At 49.1% G+C, this 22,839-nt stretch overlaps 1 protein-coding gene across 1 annotated transcript in view; it reads right to left on the bottom strand.

Annotated features, from left to right (window-relative positions):
* Positions 1–3,273: 3,273 nt before the first annotated feature.
* The window catches only part of TXNDC16 (thioredoxin domain containing 16), a 40,690-nt gene continuing 21,124 nt past the window's right edge, over positions 3,274–22,839 (bottom strand). Inside the window, exons 15-21 of the mRNA XM_049828554.1 lie at positions 20,402–20,570; positions 19,762–19,898; positions 15,156–15,240; positions 10,822–10,960; positions 10,042–10,202; positions 8,301–8,491; positions 3,274–6,963 (exon numbers count right to left, since the gene is read on the bottom strand). Of these exons, the coding sequence (XP_049684511.1) occupies positions 6,680–6,963; positions 8,301–8,491; positions 10,042–10,202; positions 10,822–10,960; positions 15,156–15,240; positions 19,762–19,898; positions 20,402–20,570 (1,166 nt within the window). The 3' untranslated portion in view covers positions 3,274–6,679. The remainder of the gene's footprint in view (positions 6,964–8,300; positions 8,492–10,041; positions 10,203–10,821; positions 10,961–15,155; positions 15,241–19,761; positions 19,899–20,401; positions 20,571–22,839) is intronic.

Here is a 22,839-nt window from a genome sequence, read left to right as displayed (position 1 = left end):
TGGTGGTAGCGCCCGGCCCTGCTCGCAGCTGGGGCTCCCTCCTCTGCTCATCGCCATGCAAAGCTGAACTCTCCCAGCTGTAGCATCCTTCACGCAGCCTTGTGGCACCTCCATGTCCAGGATCCCACCTCTCCCCATGGGTGACTTCTCCCACCCACCTCCCCACAGCAGGTCCAGGGTCCACAGAGAGTCAGCCACAGCATCTCTCCAGGGCAACTCAGCCCTCCGAAGCTCCCACTCCCCAACGTGGGTCACTCACAAGCCCAGCTGCAGGAGAGAAGAGTCCAAGACTTAAAACTCAAAAGGGGCCTGAGCGGATTGCTCCATGGGCTGCACTGAGAGGCTCTGCTGTCTGCTCTCCTCCAGGTAGGACTGTGCATGGAGCAAGGCTGGGCCAGGGACACCATGGCTTTCATCCCTGAGAGCCTGCTTCAGCCCCGGGTACAAGGAGCCACAGCAACAGGTCCATGGCTTTGCCCTCACCGATGGTCCTGGTTTTCACTCTTTATGGGTCCATGTGCAGAGGTGAGTCCAGCCCATGAGCTTGGGCAGCTGCCAATGAAGAGGAACAACACCAAGTTTAGCGATAGGACTATTTGTTTTGCAAGCAAGCCAAGAAAACCCGAGCTGATGGAGCAAAGGCCCTTCCCCACCTCCCCACCCCAGCCGAGAGCCGAGCATTGCCCTCCAGGCCTGGAGTGAAGCTGGGACCCTTCCCAGCACAGCCCGTGGGTTACCACCGAGGGCTGAATCATGGTATTGCAGCCACTCTTTCAACATACAGAAGGGATTTGGCAACCCCATGGGCTATTAATAGAGCCGTGCTGTTCTCCCTGGGCCCCATGCCGTGCTGGATGAGTGCAGGAGAGCAAAGCAAACTCTAAGGGAGGCGAAGCGCTGAGTTTACCTAAGGAGAGGTCAGGCGAGTGGGGAAATAACCTGCTGGAGAGCAGGAACTGGAGAGCTGCCCTCTCTCCACTTATCGCTTCCCGTCCCCACGTTGGCTCCGCCGAGCCAAGAACAATGAACAATGGAGCCAGCGACATGGCGCCGGTGGACGTGCCACCTCCGCTCCCTTCCCAACCCTGCGGAATCCCAGGGGCTCCCACTTTCCAGGGATGGGGGAAAGACACTGTAAGGGGATTGCCGTGGGATGGTCCGTTGTGGTTGCTGTTCTTCCAGCCTGGTCTTTTGACTTCACCCGTTGGGTGTGAGAGTCACCCTGACTGGCCGGCGGCATGAGCAGCAAGGTCCTTTTGTGGACACCCATGTCACCCAGCTTGGGGACAGAGCAGGACGCTGTAGCCGTGGATTTTGTCCCAGAAGGAGATGCCGGAGGTGGAGCACCTCTCTGTCGGGAAGGGAAAAATACAGAGAAGGCATTCTATGAGGAGCTGATTCGGGCTGCTGATCCTGGCTCCATTCCGATCCCCGGCTCCAGGAGGATGGAACAAAACCAGCGGTGCCCTTGAGACCCAACCCCTGCCCACGCCGAGCATGGGGCAGAAGGGATGGACACCCCATCACGGCCACCCTGCAAGCTGCTGCGGGTGGCGTGGGGTTGGGTGCTGCGGGTACCTGCCCTAGGCCTGCACCAGGAGCACGACTGTATTTTTAGCGAAGGAAGCGCCAGGCGGAAGAGCCACCCTACGCAATGAGGAAACCCATCCTGCCCAGCTGCCACCCCTTATCTTACATCCCAGCTCCATCCTGCCCCTGTACCCTCCCTTCCCCAGCGCAGCTCCTCCGCCACCTCCAGCCGTGCCAATACGGCACCGACGGCTTCCCGTCCCACCCCCAGACCAACGTCTGTCTGTCTGTCTCCAGATTCCACCCCCCCACGTTTCTCCCCACCACCGTGCTTCAGCCACCGCTCCTGCCCCAAATCGGCAGGCAGCAAGGGCGTTGTGTGGGCTCGGGGAACTGGTTTGGGTCTGGGCAGGGGGACCCGCTGGTCATCGTGGACCACCCCAGGCACTGCTGAGCCCATAGGACCCTTCCACCATCCCCACGGGCAGTGCCAAGGGCATGGGCACCACAGCCCCAGGGTACCAGGATGGTTTGCATCACCCTTGTAAAATTGGATGCCCCTCAGGGTGGGCTGAGGTCTGGCCGTCTGCCTGCCCAAGGTGATTCAAGAAAGCCTTGGCAGGAGATCAGCCTCACCTAGCAACTCCGGGCAACCAGCCCTGGCCGCGGCTCCGACATTGCAGGCAAGGCCCCGTGGCAGGGGACGGTGCCCCATGGCAGGGACCACAGCCAAGCCGTGCTGGAGAGGAACCTGCCCTGCCGGGTGGCGGTAAGGAAACCATCTCTGCCGGGCTGAACCACCCGATGGGATGGAGTGACTCGTTCCCACCGTCCCCCAGCCCTGCCAGACCCCCTGTGCCCGCACCAGACACCAATGAGCCCAAGAGACACAAGCCAGCTCACCAGGTCTATGTCCTGCTTCGCATCCTGGCCACGCTGCCAGGAATCGCTGGCACGGCAGCTGCCTGCGCACAGGCAGATGTGTCCTTCCCATGCCCCCGCTCCTGCTTTGCATCATCTCCCTCCTGGGGGCAATGTCCTCTCCCGCCTCCTCCCTGCTCCAGCCTTCTCTTCCGCTGTCTTGCAGCTGGATCCCTATGACAGAGCCAGACAAGAGCCTGGCCATGGAGTAAGGCTTACCAGGAGGGACCGTGACCATTAGTGGTCCAAGCCTGGGAATGGGGTCATCAGCGCTCCAGGAGGGGCTGAGCCGATTCAGAAAATTCACCTTCTACCGCAAGGACTTGGCCTTTCGCCATCTTCATTTTGCTCAAAGGGCTGAAAAGCTGGGAGAAATGCCGTGATTGCTTCCCGATGCCCCACGGTTTGGAGAGCACCCAGTAGAGACGTCAGTGGGAGCAGGTGGGAGCGTGCCGGCTCCTGAGTCAGCGGGCACCGAACACCCGAGGGAGGGTGTTCAGGCATGGGAACCTCCATCCTGCAGCTGGGTCCCTGGGGCTTTCATGCTCTCCAATCCACCACTCCTTGGCCCAGCCACGCAGCAGACACTTCTGTAACCCTTCCTCTAAAAGCTCTTTAAACATGGAAAACACAACCCTTAATGTTCCCTCGCACTGCTGCTGCAAGCCTTCCTCCCTCCTAACTGATGATGATGGCTCTGCAGGACTCATCAAGGATGGCAAAAGACGAGACAGACCACAGCGCATGGAGAATTTCCTTTTGTTTCAGACAATAATTGAAATTGTTTAGCTCTCCAGGACAAGCACATAATCCTTTTTTTGTGTGTGTGTGTGTGTTTGTATCATCATTTTATCTTCTGATCAACCACTGACATTTAAACACCCCCTGAAAGGTTCCCAAAGTACACGAAGTCCATGCAACTGTGCACCTTTAGCGTAGCGCTGAAGTAAAGTACTGTCACAAGAAGAGTTTGGTCTGAAGCCATAAATAGTCAATACTGCATCTGCCAGGAAATTAATCAGTTCTTCAGCTCAGTGTGCACCTCGCTAGCATCACCTAGGGAGATAGAGATAGATCTATGGTTTACTCAAACAGACACCTCTTTTAGTGTAAACTGTTGAAAAAGGAGCTGATAGCATCAGCGTTCACTGTGATCTTGCCTCACTTTAGCATCAGTATGTGCTGGCACACAGAGAAGCAGTAGACACGTACACTGTCCCCCTGGTGATGGCTGGCTGCCTTCTGCATCTTTGCCAAGCGGTGTGTGCAGGATGGCATCCCGCTCCTCAAGCCCGGTGGGATGTACTCTGTTCCTCACAGCTGCTCCCCAGGTCCAGAGCTCTCCTTCCTCCGACTCGCTTCTCACTCAAGGCCATAAACACCCACTGAATACTTCTTTCTGCATCGGTCTGTCCCCAGAGCCGTAGCTATTAAAAACAACCTAGTGCAAGAGTCTGCATCTGAAGGATGCAGACCACAATCAAACTGTCCCCAATATCCCTCACGTTTTCTCCCTGTCCGTACATATCCTGGCACATAGATGCCTCAATAGATTTCCCTAAGTGCCTGCTTGTGCTATGCAATAAAAAAGACATTTTTGTATTTAAAAAAACCAACCAAACAACAACAAACTCAAAGCCAGGCCCACGCACCCTGATGTGGTCCAGGACCCTGACCTGCACCCACGCTCACAGTCAGCAGCTCCAGCAAACACAGCTGCCGACCCAGTTTGATGCTAGCAGCGGTGGGACATGGACAAGCACGTCCCTTCCCCGTGTCACCGCAGAAGCCTGTGCTGGCAGCTGCAGGGACCCTCTGACTGGGCTCGCCTCGGGGCTCCTGGCACCCCCAAACCCATCTGGGAGGCTCAGGCTGGTGGATCCTGCTGTTGATGTGGGGGCTGAAGCCTGTAGAGCCGGGACTCCCCAACTCTCCAGGTTTGCTACAGCCCCTATCCCGAGGAGCAAACAGCCCCTCAGCCACCAGTGTCCCGCCCCAGGACCCCACTGGACAGCCGTTGCTGACCCGCCATCGCTTTGGTGGCAATGCTCCAGCATCAATTAAGCAGCACTTGGAGAGGCAGCAATTTTTGAAGCCATAACCAAGATGTGGCACTGACCCCTAGTGACAAGCTCCTGCCCCGATGCTGCAAGGCAAAGGGCTGCGATCAAAAAAGGACGCATGGTCAAGTAGAGCAGGGACGTGGGAATGGTCCTCTATCTTGCACAAACCCTGCTGAAGGAAAGGATCCTTCTGCCGCAAGGGCTCGGTGGGCTGGTGGAGCATTCCCGTAGGGATGCATCCATCCCAGCCACCCTGGCCCAGGACACCAGCCCCTCTGCTCACCACGGCGCGCCCAAAACAGATGCAGATTGACTGTGCTTGAGATAGAATTTATTTAAGACATCAATGACAAGCCCAAATATCGCACTTCACCTGCACCAAGTGGGAGAGCGATGCTGTAACGGCAGCAGTGGCGTCATTAAGGACAGGGTGGGAAACGACCAACGTACAGCTCGTAGAGCCCAGCAGTGTAACGACCTTATACAGAAGAGGAATGACGGGAACTCATGGAGGATCTGTTCGCGCCCTGACCTACTCCTTCCCTTGGGAATGCTCAGCTGCATGGCAGCCTCTGATCTGCATGATACATTTTATTACTTTAAATACATACATTTTGGCTCTAAGCCTGTCATTAAGTCCAAAAATGGTCTGTTTCAATTAAGGGCTTCAAGGAGAGCCCAGGACTAATGGTCTATTTCTGGACATTTCAAAATACTCCCAACCATGTGGGCTGCTTGCAGGACAAGCAATACAGACTTTACAACGCTCTCGGCAGTTCCTTACCGTCAATTTTTCCCCTCCCTAGTAACTTCAGAGCCATAAGGAGGAGGAGGAGGATCCAACCATTCTGGCACCTCTCAGCGGTGCTGTGGAAGGGAGCAGATGCTTATTGAAGTGGGTGGGAAGATGATCATGGCATGGGTGGGATTAGACAAAGCTTCCCTCCAAACACACAGCCCTCCCCAGCCCATATCCCATGCTGGTCTGCAGGCTCAGGTCCTCCAGCCAGGAACGACAGACTTTTTGCTGTCCCCAGGAGACGGGCAGAGGCTGGAAAGCCACTTCCCCGAGTCCTGTGTCTCCCCATCTAGCTATGGATGTGAAGCAGCTCCATCCCACCTTAGAAGGGCCTGTCTCCAGCACTGCCAGCCTGGCCCTTCATCTCCCTCCCCTCATTTCCAAAGCTCTGGGCTTTCTGCAGACCTCACTCCCTGCACCGTCCCCAGCTCAGGAGGCACCAACCTTGCTGCTGTCACCGACACCAAAGAAAAATCGAGGCTGAAAATAACCCCCCAGGCTTGTACCCAAGAAAATGCCAGCATTGAGCAAAGCCACCTTCCGACCTGCCTGCCCTTGGGATTTTCTGGCAGATTTTTGTCCCAGCTATTCATGGCTGTTGTGATGACCTGAGCTCTGGCCTTTGTAATAAAACTGCTTTAACCAGATATTCCTCTTAGTCCCAAGGATGAACACGCTCATAAATTCAGTTCACGAGTCAGGTGTAAACACAAGTGGGTGCCAGTTTAAGCAGCCCTGGGGTAGGTGGCACGCTTGCCCTCCCAGCTCCACATGGGTACAGTGCAGATATAATCACTTTTAGAAAGCAGGGCTTGCTGACATGCATCAGTAGAGCAGCAACTACAACCGTGGGGACAGAAAATGCTTTATCCTGGAATCACTCACGCCTTCTTGCTCAGGGGTAACCAAAACGCCTGTGTGAGACATACAGAAACTAGAGACCAGGGCTGCACTGACTTTTCCAGTGTAGCTCATTGCACAGGCGAGCTTCCAGCACGTGGTGAGCTTACCCCATCTCTCCCCCAGCTATGGGGTGGGCTGACCTCCCTCACAGCAACCTCCCTGCAGATCTGCTCTTGCCGCTTGCTGTGCAATGCAATCCTAGGAGCAGCCGGGGGGGCCAAGGTGTGGGGTGTACAGACACGTTTCTGGCATCAGAAATCACAGCCACCGCAGAATGACCAGCACACTGCAGCAGGAAACTCACACTGAGACTTAGGGGCTGTTTTATCCCTTCACCATTAATTTACTGCTTAAAGCACTTCACTCCTTGGTGTAAAGGCTCATGGAGGGCTGGGAAAGTGAGAAGGTTTTCTGGGCACCATCCCACATCTTTTACTGCCCCCGGCAGGGGCATGCCCAGTTCTCAGAGCTCACTGTGTCTCTTGCCCTGCTTCTCCCTTGCCGCCAGCCTCGGGACTGTCCCCCGGAGGTCCCTCCCGGGGGACCCAACTTTCTCTGCCTTGGTGTCCTGGGACGGCTCCTCCTGGACCATGATGTCCCCTCCTGGATTTTCGGGTGGGTGCCGCGCCGGTGTGTCCCCATGGTGGTGGGAAGTGTGGAGAGGGAGCTCAGGCACGGCAGTCTCCATCATCTGAAGGAAGTCGTAAGCAGGGAGAGGGGGTTTCCAGTCCTCCTCAGACAAGGTACCTGAGAAGCAAATACAGTCCCGTGTTAAAAAGTTAAAGAGTTATGCAGCCCCACTCCATGGACATTTCTCTTTTGAAGCAATTATGGCTTTTTTTGCCCTTTCTAGTGAACGCAAAATTAAAGAACTTTTCTTAAAGATCACCCTCTTTCCTCCAAAACTAATACCACCACCCAAATGAAACCAGTCAGGGGTGCATTAGTATTTACTGGAGCTGGCCAAGGCTCTGCTCCCCAAAGGCTATGGGGGTCCTCTGTCCTCAGACACCCCCACTGCAAAGGTCACACTCGGGTTCTGTCCACCAGTGGGTGGATGTTTCACTCGGGTCTCAGATAACTGTGTTAATGACTGTGCATTACTGAGATGCCATTAAGAGTGAGGGGAGACTCCTGTCCATACCAGGAGGAAGCGGTCCCATTAGGTGACCTTTTTATGCTTTTAAGACTGATCACACGGTTTGTAGCACTTAAAAGCCTGAGGAAGGAGGCTGTGATGGCTGGCACAGCCTTGGCTGTGTGGTGAGCTGCTCAGCCATCAGCTCACCCCTCTGACACCCCTGAGAACTAAGGTCCCTTCCTAGAGACCTACATGACAGCCAGGTGCCTTTAGCAGTGGAAATGGAAAGAGGTGTGGGAGGATGGCTGGCTTACAGGGTTCTTCCAGCGATTACTGGGTCAGAAATGGTGTCTTCAGCTCTGGTGAGAGCCTACACATCCTACCCTGCCACGCTTTTGGAAACACTTGCTTTGAAAGGCTCATTTTAAAATTCACAAGCATCCCCTGGCTACACATAAGACATGAGGAAGGCACATCTGTGCTGCCTTCCTCCAAAGCTTCAGCAGGCTGATCAAGGCAGGAGGGATGCAGTGAAAAGCTTCACAATACAAGCCAACCCCTTATGTCTCAAAGACCACAGCAAAGCACCATCTTCCTTATCCTCTCACATCCAAAAAAATGCTGGAAGGTGCCTAAAGAGCAGCTATTTCTTATGGTGACAGCTGGGAGTCAGAAGATTTTCTATTAGCAAGCTGTGTTTCAGAAGGTTTGTTCGCAGCAACTGGAAAGCACAGCCAGGTTTGGGGATTATGATGGAGAAGGGATGTCGATTCAGAACTATTCTTGCTTGGCTCTGAACGTTAAACAGTCCCAAAGCACACTCATGAATGCGGGTATTCTCTTCTGGCCGGACTATTTGTACTTCTCCAGTTCACGCTAGCATAGCCAGTTTTTCCATCATTAAATTCCAGGGCAGACAATTTATTGCACGTAGCATCTTCTCATAAACAGACCGGAGCTAACAGTGCATGCTTAGGAACGTTACAGAAGTGTGTCCACTTACTGCTGGGAATCTCCAGTCCTGCTTTTAGCTTCTCCAGCCAAGACAAGATGTTCATTTCAGTGATGGACTGCTCTGATGGGAACTTGAATACCTGACCCCCAGTGTGAAGCTTCACCCAGATGAGAACAGGCAGCGAAGGCATGGTGGCAAAGTATGCCTTCAGGACCCCGTGTCCCACTGGAGTCTTCCTCCTGTTGGGAAAAGGAAATTCAACTCGCTCACCAGCGGTCTGGCAGCACAACAGCACTGAGAGCCAAGCAAGCGCCAAAGACCTCAGGCCACATCCAGCAAAGTATACACTTTTGCCTATGGGATGGCTGTAGAAGCTCAGCACATAAGCTCAATGCTTTAAGCAAGCCATTAGAGTCCAATGGAGAGGGAGCGGACAGCAGATTAGATGCATAAAGAAATCCTTGAGCAGGAGGAGCTAGGGCAAACACTGTAGGAGGGTGTGAAATGTTCTCCACCATAAGTTTTTAAGACAGGAGCGGTCCTGCAGCCCCACTGCTTGCAGGGAGAGCTACCAGCTCCCTCCAGCCCAGTGGCTGCCACTGCCCCGCAGCTGCAGCAAGTCCGCAGGGGGTGGAAAGGCAGGGGCTGGTGCAGAGGGCTGTCCTCAGGTGGTCCAGCCACTGGGCAGCTGCTGGGGGCTTCCCCAAAGCCCAAGGAGCTGGGATGGCAACTTCCTCAAGCAACACAGAGAGAGTCAAAAGAGGATATCGAGATGGGGGGACAGGAAGACCACAAAGATGCTGAGTGCTTCCGGCACTATTTTCAGGCTAAGAGTGATGCTCGAGGTCTGAGCTAGCTCTCCCATGGAAATGAGGACCTCTTTCTAGGACTATGCTACTGTTTCTGAGCCAATGGTTGTATTCTGCCCTCTTTTGGGGCCATGCCCTTTTGCTCTGACAAAGGACAGCTCACTCCTTCTCAGGAAGGGAGAGCAAAGGCAGATGTGTAGGTGGGGAAGTTCCAGGGGTTCTCGTTTCTTGTCCATTACTGGCAAACAAATCGTCTTCTCTTTGAAAACATGTGCATTCCCCGTTAGCTAAACTTCAGCCCACGCTGCGAGGCGCTTCCCAGACTTCAAAGCACATTATGATTAAGGCAGTGAGGTGTCTCTGGGCTTGGGCAAAACAAAGAGAGGCTAAAAATTGAAAACGCAACCAGGGAGGGGAGGATTAGGAAAAAATCCCCTCTCCTACAACGTTCTATTTCTTAGCTCCTGGATTCATTTTGTTTCTTGAATATTTTTTAAGTTTGCCTTATGGGGCTTTTTCTGGCTGTCCCTTCTTCTGAAAACTTTCTTTCCCCCAGTCAACAATCGGTAATTGCCCTGCTGATCTTCCCTCTAATTGCTGATGGAATAAACAAGCCAAGATACTCCAGGAGGGCAAATTTACTTTTTTCCCCCACAAGTGATGAAAATACAAATAACACCAGAGCCAGGGTCAAGTTACTGTGCAATATCTTTGAGAACATTTTACTCTACTGAAAATTATTTCTGCAATCAATTAAACATTTACTAATTTTACTTTGTTATGCAATTTTGCAGCTGCCCAGAACACATATTGAATCATTGCTAAATGATTTGACCTCCCAACTCAAGATGATTTCAGACCGAATAATCACTTTACCAGCTAGATAGTGTTTTCAGTAATTGCAGATTCAGTATTTTCCTTGCACTGAAATACTAAGAGCGAGCTAACGGAAAGAAGAAAAGAGGTTTTTACACACTCACAAGTTCAACCAGCAAGCCACAAACGCTTGCTGGGGTCTTCCTTTTGCCAGCTTCAGCATTTCCTTGCTTTCCCTTTGACCGATGTCACCATTGCTGAATAAGATGAGGAAGGGCTTTCTGAGCTGCAAGTAGCGGGGCAGATTTTGCACGGTGATTTCTGGCTGCGAGACATCAAAACAAGAAGTTGGGGTTTATAGGGAGGGGAGAATAAGACAAAATTAGACTTTCTGTCCTTACGCAAGGGGTGCAGGGGCGAAAGCAAGGCTGTAGTGTCCATGTTGAATGCAAGCAGCTCGAAAACAAGCGTGGGTGCTGGGATCTTGGTGCACGTTGGAGATGTCTACGCCCAACCCTGCCCATGGCAAGCCAAGTCTGTATGAGCAGCTGTGCGCTCTGAGATGAAGGGGTGTGAGCAGAGAAGGCAGAAGCAAGGTCAGCTCAGCCCAGCTCCATGTGTTATGGCTATAACCAGTCTCTGAAAGGCATGTGCAAGAGGCAGGGACCAGACCCTGCGACAGGCCAAGTCACCACAGCAGTGGGTCTGTGACTACGAGCACAAGCCAGGCCATCGACTCCCAGGGTCTCCTCCCACGAGACCACACCGCAAACAGCAGATTTCTGTCCAGACTGTCTGATCCAAGCCATAAAATCTAAAAACAAACGTAACTCAGCATGATAGAAATAATGAGCAAACATATTTATTTTGCACAGCTCCACGCTATAATCAGTTCTGCAAATTACTGCAATGGAAAAAGGACACTATATTTTTTTTTTACTTACAAAAATGTCCAGCAATTCGTATCTGATCATCTGCACCATGTCCTGCACGCTCTGTTTGGACAAAGCGATGCCTTCCACGCTCCGACCTCCGCTCCTGGCAAGGAGGAGGGCAGGGGGAGACACTGCATATTTACGGGATCTGAAAAAGAGGGATAGTAACAAGAACCAGCCAGGGGATTTGACACACACCAGATCTGCTGTACGCAGAGCTGGCATCCCCCCAGTGAAAAGTGGGGACAGGGATGTAGAGGCACAGGCACCTGCAGGAGGAAAGGGTCATGTTGCCCATTGCCCAGTCTCCAGACCCTTCACAGTCCTGGTTTGATGGGGAGAGATGGGGCTGATGTGTTCCCTCATCCCCTTCTGAAACAAGCACTTACCCAGCTCGCACCAGATGCTAAATATACACACACACACACACACAAACGGCACTTCCTTCTGCAAAAAAAAGACATCGGCAGCTAAATAGGGCAAATCCAAAACACCACCATCTAAACTATTTGCTGGCACCTCTCTTTCATTTTGACACCTAAGGTTAGGTGCTGAAAATACACACCCAGTGCTTTACTCTGCCTCCCAAGCCGAGGCAAACAGAAGGTCTTAGACTCCATCTGAGGGACAGCAACCTACACAAAATAAGCTCCAGGAGATCTATTTTTTGACTTGGTGAACATGGGCAATTTTGCTGTAGTCCAGCTCTGCATTAGAGCAACACACACAGATTGCACAGGTATACTCTTGGTGGAGAAACCAGCTCATCCTTTGTTCCCTAATGTTCTTCTGGTTAAGAAGGGTTCTTCTGGTTCAAGGGTATTTAAAGAAAAGCTGAGAAGATGGAAAGAGCTAAAATAGGAGAAGTCTGAGCAATGAAAGGGCAGGGGGTACATCAAGATGGGAGAGCAATATTCTGGAAGTTTGAGGAACTTCAGTCCTGAAGGTTCCAGATGTCAGTGCCCAGAGGAAGGGTGTGACAGAGGAAGTCAGCTGCCTCAACAGTTTTTTGGGGGACATCTGTAGTCTATTTTTCAAAGGCTGCTGGTAATTATTCAAAGGCTGTGACATCAGAATTGCTCGGGAAGTGAGCAAGGTGTAAGGACATTTTGGGTTGAGGAGGTGGGGGGCGTGGAAAGCCTTTGATTTCCTTTTCAAAAGTAATCTGGTCCATCTGGTTTTTTCTCCATATGAGGAAGATGCAACACAGACTCAGCCTACTGCAAAGGCAGCTCAGAGAAAAGTCATGTTACAACCAATTGCACCCCCTTCCATGGTTTGCTCAGGCAAGTTCAGTTTGGACATTGATATTAGCAGTTCTGAATGGGATGGAGATTTGTTCAAATTTGCTTTAAAAATCTCAGTGTTTGGTGGTTTAGGTCATCAGTGACAAAGCAGGTGGAGGGAACTGGAGGTAACACATTTCCGTGATGTTCAGCTCATACATGGGCCTCTCACTTCCTCCACCACAGCACTTACCCATCTGGAAATAATACACCCACTGCAAATTTCTAAGGGGCACCCAAGATCTGCACTGATGTCTTGATAAAGAGCAGCAGTAATGAATGACCTTGGACTTCCCTGAGGCCTTCAACTGTTGTGAGTCAAACTGTTCTTGGATTTAACCAAGGCATTTCAGTTTCTTTTTGCAGTATCCTCTGCTTTTTAAAATTTCTCATTGTAAATCCAGCCCTGAGCTAAGCTTTCCCCTTTCTGCCCAGAATCCTGAGCTCCACCAGTCAAGGAAGTTGAGTTTCCCACTTCTGGTCACGGCTGGGAAAATCCTCTGACCTATTAGGAAGGTCCTTAACTTTCCTCTCTGTTATTTTTCAAATTAACCTGTATTTGCAATCAATTAAGAATGGTAAAACCCTAGAAAATTTTTAAATTGAGGGATTTTGAACTTCTCAGACTTCCACAGGTCTTAAAGAGACTCTGCCTTGATGACTTCTCAGAGGAGGTAAGGACTCCTGCTCCCTATGTCTAAATACATCAACTTGTTCAGCAGCCTTTGATAAAGAAGTTTATTACATAGTGCCAGAAAACCAACAAATTCCCCACCTAACAGCTAGAGTCTACCCTGAAATCACTTCTCATCTTATTGGTACCAAGTGGTTGTACTGTTGCTTACCACAGCTTTCTATTGATACAGCAGGGGCATTCGATGGGTAATATGAGACTTGCATTTAAATCAAAAACATCTGCAAACAAATACTTGGCAGGAATCTATGACATCTAAGCATTTGAGAAATAAATAATTACTTCATTGAAAGCATTTCTTCCTTAACGCTTTTTTTTTTCATTAGTTACCAACCGAGCATGTGCTTGCTGAGCAAACAGTTTTGCTAACAACATTCTTTGTGTATTTTGTATACCTTTTTCTCTGGGAAGAGGGGACTCGGCTTTCTGTGACCTGGGAGCCACAAACATTTCCTCCTTGAGTGTTTAGCAGAAGAATAGCTTTTCTTTTCTTAAGAAGGGAAGTGAGCCTGGCTCTTGCATAAGAAATTCCTGTAAGTGTTTACTTTCTACTTACAGTTGCAAAGATGACCAGCTACAGTAGCATCACCCACAAATCACAGCCAAATTCCAAACTTGGCAGAATGAATACCTATATAAACTGTATTAACTATTCCAACTAAACAGGAGCACGCTGCAGACTGCGGCTGGAGCAGAAAGATGGAGGTGTATTCTTCCATGTCATTGCTGAGAAAACACAGGCTTTTTCTACTGGTATCTTGTTTTGTGAGATCACCCTGCCCTCCTTTGCTTTTTTTAACTTCTATCAGCACAGTTTGGTTAATAGAGACGTACTAGCAAGATATTTGCATTTTTATTCTCCGTGCATACCACAAAAATGCCCGTGTCTTGTCAGACGCACTAGAGATGCATTGCATCTGTAAGAAACTAATGAAAATAATTCACTGTTGCATTACTGGCTGTTAAACCCATACCTGGAACAGGCCAAGTACCTTCTGGGGTTTTTATCTCTGCCTTGATAGCTAATTCCTGATGGAAATGAGATGCCAGGACAAGCTGAAGATTCCCCCTGGATCTGGCTGCATTTATAGGCACTGAAGCATCTCTCACAGTCTAATCCAAAGCACTTTGCCCCTTGCTGGAGTGAGTCTTAATGACACAGTTAAGTGCATGGACTGATACATGCTCAGATCCCATTAGCTCCAATTTGGCTTAAAGTTAGGGCTGCAACTGATGCTCTTAGTCAGGAACTGACTGAGAAAGCCTTGACTTCGCCTTTACCATACAAACAGGAGGAAGGCTGCTATATTTTTCCAGCACTCTTCCTCCAGAAAGAGGATGCACCTCCTCAGAGCTCTGTCTGGAAACGGCAGTAACGTTTTGCTCTTGCTGAGGGGAGGGAAACGGGTGAGCTCATCATTCAAGCAAAAAAAAGATTAAGATTAACTGTTGAAAAGATAGAGGTAGGTTCTTCCCCATCCTTGGCAGTTGCAAACATCTCACAGCCAGATGCGAGCGCCCACCAGGAAGCTGGATGAGACCGAAGGGGTTTAACACCTTTCCCAGTGCTGCAGAAAGGCCGCCTGCTCCACACCAAGGCAGCTCCATGGAAAGACAGCATTTATTTCAGGTCTTTCAAACCATCTTCCAGCACCCAGACACAATGCCCACTCCACTGCTACCCAAGAAAGCCTGCAAGTAGTCACAAGGAGCCTCTCTTTTGGCAGCTCTTGGCAACTGGGGGGCAACCATCAGAGCAAGACTCACTCACATTTAGAGCCCTGGCTTTGCAGCAATCCCCTTATGCTCCCCCTCCCTATCCCCACTGGCACTTTCCCAGCATCAGGCCAGGGAAGAGGAGACGAGAAGCTGAAGGGACTGCAGAAAGAAGAAGACCAGTAGCAATTCATCACTTCTTCCTGATGGAAAGAGAAGGGCAGAATTGTTTTTTCTTCCTCACACACTGATCCTAGCTAGAGGATATCATTTTTCCAGCCTGTTTTTTCCTCCATAAAAGTTTGGTCCTGTTTGTATGAGGAACCCAACAGATGCATGGGGGCTGGCAGGGCTGGAGGACTGAAAATACCCAGAGTGAACTTAAACAGCAGGAAGGGAGATGACTGCTCATTTCAACAGGGCTAAATGAGTTGCCCATGGACAAGCTGCAAATCAGTGGCAGAGCCAGGGCTACATCTCCCTTTGGCCGAGTCCTGACCAATCTCTCTACAGGACTAAATCACTCATAGCTGCTTAGAGCTGCTGATAAACACTCAGCCTAGCCAGTGACACTTGCTCTAGGCATTGGCTTTCACTAAATGCAGATCAGTTCAAATTCTCACCAAATAAAAAGAGAACCAACTTACAAAGCCAAGACATCATCTTCGAAATACATCCCCATTGTTACATGGCCACTTAAGATGTTTCCTGCATCTTCAAAAGCTTCCCTGGCTGTAAGAAAGACAAAGATACGAAAAGACCAATTATAAGACTAATTAGAAATCTTATAAATCCCAGTGACCCTTTGGAAATGACTGATGGTGACTTAACTGGAGTAGTGCTAAGTGCCCAGCAGATAAACCAACCTCTCCCCCAAGTCCTTTTGGTTTTATCCAGTTCCTCAGAGCAGGCAGGGTCTGTTATGGGCATCCAGCTAAGATAGGGAAGGTCAAAAAGCTAAAATGCCTTGCAGACACAGCGTGCTCCACCGCTTTGTGCAGTTGCAAAGAGAGGGCAGCACCTCTGCCAACACACTTCAGCATAAACCCATGTGCAGCAGCTGCGATGGTCCACCAGTTGCCCTACCGAGACGGCAAGGTCAGGTAGAGGATGGGGAGGAAAGGATGGGTTGGGGCTTTCTTGATCCACCACTGCTGCATCTATCTGTGTTGAGAGACTGATAGCAGAGCCCCGAAATGAAGCTGGTTCCAGAGCTGGTTTATGCCATCAGAAAATATCCTGGTTTAGGCAGCTGGATCCATGGGAGGGACAAGCTTTGTGAGAACATGCAAGCCATTGTGTGTGAGTTTGTAAAATACAGTTATAGATCAAAGATCAAAACCGCTGCTGCCAAAGGTAGGGTGAAAATGGGGCAGATTTCACCCCCCCCCCTCCCCTTTTGTATTGGGCAATCGAAAGCAACAAAAAAGGCTCTTCTGACTTAAGGACACCAAGAAATCACCCTCTGGAGAAGTCAGGTTTTCCCAAGAATTGATTACATCTCAGATACAGCCATAATATATGTTGCTTTTTAACTTAAATAAGATTTCATTCAGATACTATTTAGTGTTCCTCGTAACGTTCACCGTCATATCACAACTGGCCAGCCCAAGCTCTTGGGACTGGTGACTCAGACCTCAATAGACTGAGGCTGGCTCAAAACTGGCCACTTTTTGGTTCTTTGCCTCCTGCTTTCCAGCTACACTCAAAGCCGTATTTTCCATTGTGTTCCCCTGGAACCACAGGGACCGCAAACTTTCCTTTATACTATTTTCCTTTCCAAATGGAAGCTTAGATCCTTAAAGGAGTGGCTCATTGAGGGTTCAGACAGTGTAGGAAACAACACACATACAACAAAGCTGGGGACACAGCTTGGCTGGTTCATCTTGTCATAGAGAAACCACCGTTGGATGGGTTTGACGTTAGTTCCCAGCTATTTGGTCACTTGATTTTATCAGTGTTGAGAGAAAAGCAACCCATAGGACCAGCTGATAAGGATCACCGAGAACTTCACCAACAAACCCTTTGTGAACTTGTCTGTGCCCCAGCTACTGGAGAAAAGGCCACGGGGCAGACTGTGAGTGTGCCCTGTGCCATAAGGCACTAAAGGACACAGCCTGACATGGAAAGACCAGGCTCGCAACCAAACTTCCTCAGCAGAGCATTTCTACAGGCATTTAGCCTTAAGCACCTGCTTGAGATGTAAGCTCATCTTCAAGTGGTGCCCTGCAGCATCCCTGGCTGCAGGAATTCTCTCCTACATCAGGACAACCTTCAGCAGAGTCCAGGCTTACTCCTTGCATCAGGGTCATTCCTGATGAGATCTTCCCTCCCTATCACACTTCCAAATTTTTCCATATTTTGGGAACCGTGCCAGACCCAGAGCCACGCACCAGCCTTCACTTCTCAACTGCTCACAGCAACCATCTCTTAGCGCTGTGCAAGAAACCCTCCACTACAGACACGAAGCCCTTCTAAAGAAGCCATTTAAACATTTCCTAGAAAATTAGTTCCCCCTGAGAGCACTGTTTTAATTCCCCGCAGGGCCTGATCATGTGCTGCAGCAGATGCCTCCAGCTGGAATCCCAGCTGCCTTCCATGACAGCCACCACGAATTGCACAAGCCCAGCTTCACTGCAGGATTTGGGAACAAGAAGGAATAAAACTGCCAGATGAGGAAGGGTCTACAGCTCCTGCAGAGTTTTCGGAGGCAGGATCTGAGCATCACTCCTTATCCCTCTAGCAGAAGGCATCTCATGAAACCATGCTCTCCAGCAGCACCTGTAGCATCTTTGCATGCCTTCTTCACTTGGTTTACACTGATGCTGGCAAGCCCTATGATGGTACCAGAGCTTTGCAGAACACAGGTGTATTTTTAAACATTTGCTGCACAGAGTCTTACTTCCAAGTATGCTTCCCGTTTCTGCAGAGCAAACAAATTTGTCTCCTATAAGTTCTCCAAGTTTCCAGGAAAATGCTCATTCACTGCCCTAGTAACACGATTCACCTCTTTGTAATAAATTTTAATTATGATTTTTCCGACAAGCCTCTTGTAGCTCAGACCCACTGAATGACTTCTTAACATAGTCCTGACACTAAGTGTTGGAAGAAGTCCACGGCTTTATTTAACTGGACAACTGGTTGCTTTGTTTCAGTTAACTAGAAATGGCAATGACATGGCACGTTGCTCATTCAGGTTAGAGCAGGAATTCTTGCCATGAGAAAATCATTGGAAATTCCAGATAAGTCTGCAGGCTGATAAGAGCAGCAATGTGGTTTCCCTGACTCTGGCCTGGGTTTGATGTCAGAACAGCTGGCTCCAGTTTTCTGCTCCCTCGGGTCATTCTGCATGACGCTCAAACACCCCACAGGTTACAGGTGGTGAAAGCATCACATATTTCATCTCCCTTGGCATCTGCAACTGCATTACCCCAGACTGCAGATGCCATTCCAGATTGCAGACTGAGTGCACCCCGAGGAAAGAGGCAAACTTGTGGGCTCCACACCGAGCCGTCTAGAAACCTCCAAGACTGTTGTTAGCACGGAAGGAAATTAACTTCTCCTATATAGGAAAGAGTCTTGAGCTCGCACATCCAGGCAGGTTCCTTCCACGAACCCCTCTCACCATCCCCATGTTGCCCAAGGTCCTATCATGGGGCTAATCCAGGCTCCACTACTGCAGAGAGTGGTATTATCTGGAATAGAGGGGAGATTTTGCAGCTCCACTGATGAAAAGCAGGGAGAAATGGGCTAAAGGTTTTTTGAGATCAGTAAGATTTTCTGCTATATTTAACAGACTTAGACCCTCCAGAAGAAGGCAGGCATATTAGCTATCAGCTGGCTTGGTGAACACAACCCAAGTGTTTTCTAGCTGGTTCCAGACATTTAATTTTGTTCTTACCTCTGTGCTCAGTGGATTCCCTCTGGACCTCCTCATGTGAGAAAGTAGCTTGGTTTGCATTTAACCAAAGTTTACAGGCACAAGGGAGCTTAAAAATGAAAAATAGTCTGAAATTTTGATCTTAAGACAGATCAGAAAACTCTCCTTTTTTTAAATGCAGTAATTCCCAGGGGTCCTAGCTCTCCACTATGGATTTGCCTGAAGTTGCCTTTCCAGACTGACTTCATTCTCTCTCCCTTGTTAACATGTATGATTGTCACTGTAGCTCTCAAGTCAATTTTCCTATCTTTCAGAAAGCTGTGGAAACGCAGTGGATCCCAGACCACAGCTATGGCATGCAACTGGAATGATACTGGAGCAGCATCAGAGTGACTAACAGCACCCTATGCAGTGGGCAGGGGAGGGAGAGCATGACTGCTCCAAATATCAGCCATTGGTCAGGACTATACGGACTGAGACTACAAAGTGAGGCAAATTCAAACAAGTTCAGAACACTCCTTCCACAAACTTTGCTTAGCATTTCTAGCTGATGTCCACTACTCTGGGGGCTGTGCCCACCTATTTAGAAGTCCACAAGTGGATTTCATTGAGTTATTCACATTTCATTCCTTTTGATGTAAGAAATTTGTATTTTATCTTATTATCTTATTTGCTTTTTTTTTTTTTTTTTTTTAAAAGGATTTGGACTGTGTGTTGGTTGGGAGGACTGAGACTACCACATTTGCTGGAGGAGGAGTCAGCAAGATAACTATCAGTCCAGTAGTGGAAAGGGCTTTCTTTAAGAAAGAATATACTGTGACATGTTGTACATGGACTACAGGAAGAGGCTGATGGGTCTGGGCTTGTTCAGTCAGAGGCTAAGAGGGGATTTAATGGCAGCCTACAACTACTTTGAAGGGGACTCATAAAGAGGATCGAGCCAAACTCCTCACAGTAAGGGGCAGGAGATACAACAGGGACAACAGGCACAAATTGTAGCTTGGTAAGTTCAGATTGGACTTCTGCAAAAATTTCTTTGCAGAGACAGGTCACCAAGGGCACTGTTGTTTTGTACTGCACCAAGCACCATGTCTCAGTTTCTGTCGGGGTTGTCAGATGCTACCATGCTGGATGTAGTAAACATGCCTGGCAGCTGAATGTCCTCTGAGCCATGATATGGCCCTTAGGTCCCACATCTGGAATCACCTGCTACCTTCTTCATGCAACAATAAAAAGAGTGGTGCCAGGCAGGCTGTGATGTGAGTAAACACACTTAGAGAAAATGAAACACAGAGGAACTTCCAAGCACCTGGAATCATCCTTCTCCCATCAGGAATGAAGACAAGTGCTTAACCCACAAATACCACACTAACCTTCACTTGTGGCTGTGCTAAATACTCCTAGAAGTGAAGTGTGGTGATAGGAAGACAGCTCAGAGGGAAACTCTCCTCTTAAATATCCTTCAGCTTCCTCAATTGTGGCCAGCTTCAGAGGGCAGGAAACTTGGCTCCTATGGAGAGGCAGAGAAACAACACGGGCTGCCGCCTTCTTCAGTTTTGGGATGAAGAGACAAAAGTGCAGCCTCAGTCCAACAATGCCCCAACCCAATATGACAACCGTTATGCCTCAATGACAAAAATCAGTTGCCTGGGAAGGAAGGGCAATGCCTAGTCACAGAAAGACACTGGAGATGGTTATGGAGAAGAGAGAACAGCCCTGAGCCAAACTGGTTGCTCTGAGATCCTTGGGATCCCCATTAAAAATAACAGAGAAGAAATTCCAGCAAAGAGAGAGGGAAAGTGGCAACACATGGATGCACTGCCCGAGAAAACATGTTCTCTGACATTGAAAAGCACAAAAAGTTATTAAGCCGATTTCCAAACCAGGTCTACAGTCAGATGTGACATTATTTTTCAAAAAAGGATTTCCATTACACAGGCCATGAAGAATCCAGAACATCATCTAGCAGATGTGCCAATCTTACTGTGTGGGGACTCATTAACAGGCACTTACAGCATGATGAAGCTGGTCAGTTCTTCGGTTCCCCACATGCCATCGTACATGACTGATCGCTCTCCCTTCTTGTAAATCTTGATGGCAGGAAACTGAGTGACATTCTCCTTTGTGCAAATGCCAGGCCAGTCCCAGCAGTTGACTCGAGACAGCAAAACCCCTCGAGTTCCTAGAGTGGAAAACAAATACATATAAATAATATGAAAGAAAAAAAAAATGGTTGAAAAACAGAGCTTTTTGTGAGCTTATTTGGATATTATCGCATATATTTGTATTAATGCTGCCAGAACTCCTATTTGCTTTGGTGTGCATCCTACAGGGCTGGATCCTAGCACTAACAGTAAGCCCAGGTAGGCTACCACTGAGAAGCTGCTGGACCATTCCTGGAGACAAATGCTGCTTTGTGTGGGCAGGATGTCAAAATCCAGCCCCAAATACACAATACTTTTGAGTACAGGCTAGCTCCCTCTTGAAATCATTCATGGATATAGCACCATTCATGCCATACACTTTTCAGCATAATAGTAACTATTTCCAGCCTGCGAATGTATTAAATACCCCAGCAGGTGTGGATTGATCCAAACAAAAGACCATGGAGAGAATAAACTCAGGGAAGGCTGCACTTCTCAGAACAGAATTCCCAGAGACGTTCACATCTGGCTGGTTACTCAAAGGAACACCATGAAACCCTGAGGCAACTGTCCAGAGCATAAAAGGCAGTAAAGAAAGGTACTGGAAATATCTCAGGAATAAGGCCAAGACAAAGAAACAATGCAGGCACTTGCTTACAGGAAAGAGGAAAGATAAAGCTTGGCATGGAGGAAGTTGATGCATTCAAGGCTTTTTCATTTATAAGGTGCCCAGTATTGAAAAGTGGCTGTTTTACCTAAAACATGAAGCCCAATACACAAGGAGCAGTTAAAAGTCACATAAATATGATAGATGTAATAGAGGCTGGCAGTCTTGATGGCATTCATCCTATCCTACTTATGCAAGCTGCCCATCTCCAAGCCACTAGCAGGTACATTTAGGACCTTAAGAAAGAGCCTGGGGTCTCACAGGTAAGGGAGAGGGAAAGGGAGAGCACTTGGAACTTACAGAGCAGTCAGTCCAACTTTGGTTCCTGCTACTAAAAAAGCTTTTTACGGGTCTCACCAAAGTGATAAACTCAAGGGATTCATAAGCAGTGAAACAAATGAAGGTTGGTTCCCTGCACACTCTCCATGAGCCCGAGACACTCTGCCTGCAACTCCAGCATGTCCTTATCAGCCTTTTTTTCATCTGCAGGTTGGGCGATGATCAGCACATGCCGCTGCTGGTCCTTGGCTAAGCCTGTGCTAACCAGCTGGCAGATGAACCATCAGCAGCTTCACTAGCCACCACCCCTTGGTTGCCAGCCTTGCCTAACCTGCCTCCTACCTGCTTGCAGGCTTGACCAAGGACAGCAGGGCTGCGTACAGTCCTCAGGCCATACGTCGTCCATGCCCACTGCAGGAATGCTATATCTCAGAAATCTTCATGTCTTCCCTAAATTTCTTTGAACAGCATTCAACAGTTACATGGGAAGAATGGGATGAAACCGAGAGACAAGTACACACACGGAGGCAGACCATTGCAAAGTGTCCTTCAGAAACCAGGGTCACGGCAGGTGATGAGGATTTCTCAAGAGTACAGTAGATCAAAACAGCCAAGCTTTCTTCTCTGCCTGTGCTTGGTTTGATTCTCATCAGTATTTTCACTAAAGGCTTGGCTGATGGAATAAAACATATACATCCAATCTGCAAATGATCCCAAGCCCAGAGGGGCAGAAAGCAATTTGAAGGGCAAAGTGTAAAAACAGCAGCATTCTGTAATGAGAAGCAGGATGCACAGATATCATCAAAAAAGAGCAAAGCTCATTCTAGGATTAACCCTCAACAGCATCTGCAATAGATGGGAAGAAAACGATGCTGTTCTGTCCCAGTGAGACCTCTGCAGAGCCCAGCAAGTCAGGCTGGGAAACATGTTTTTTGGGAAGGCTTAAGCAGATGAGAGAGAATCTGGAGAAATTTGGAAGACATGCCTCCTGAGGAAAAACCCAAAGAACTGTGTTTCTTTTGATTGGAAATTGCCTGGAAGAAAGAAACAATAAAATCTAACAATATGCAAAGTCTGCTCTGGAGGCGACAGTGAGATCACTCTGTTGCCAGCTGGGCAAGGACAAGCAACAACCCATTCCCAGGTGGGGAGGTTTGACCAAATATTAAAACAAGCTACTGAGAACCAAGCATAGCTGAATCTTTTTGGCAGAGAAGCTGCACAAGGGTTTTAATCACAGGTTAGAAATGTGCCTGCCAGGGATGGGTAAGGCATCTTCACAGACAAGGGTGAGGCAGACGTGACCTTAGCATGGGTTCCTATCCCCTAATCCCTATGTCCTTGGCATCCTGCTGGACCAT

The sequence above is a fragment of the Accipiter gentilis genome, chromosome 25 (genome assembly GCF_929443795.1).
Source record: "Accipiter gentilis chromosome 25, bAccGen1.1, whole genome shotgun sequence".
NCBI lineage: Eukaryota > Metazoa > Chordata > Aves > Accipitriformes > Accipitridae > Astur > Astur gentilis.
The sequence above is the reverse complement of the archived record's forward strand: the minus strand, read 5'-3'. Positions and strand labels throughout refer to the sequence as shown.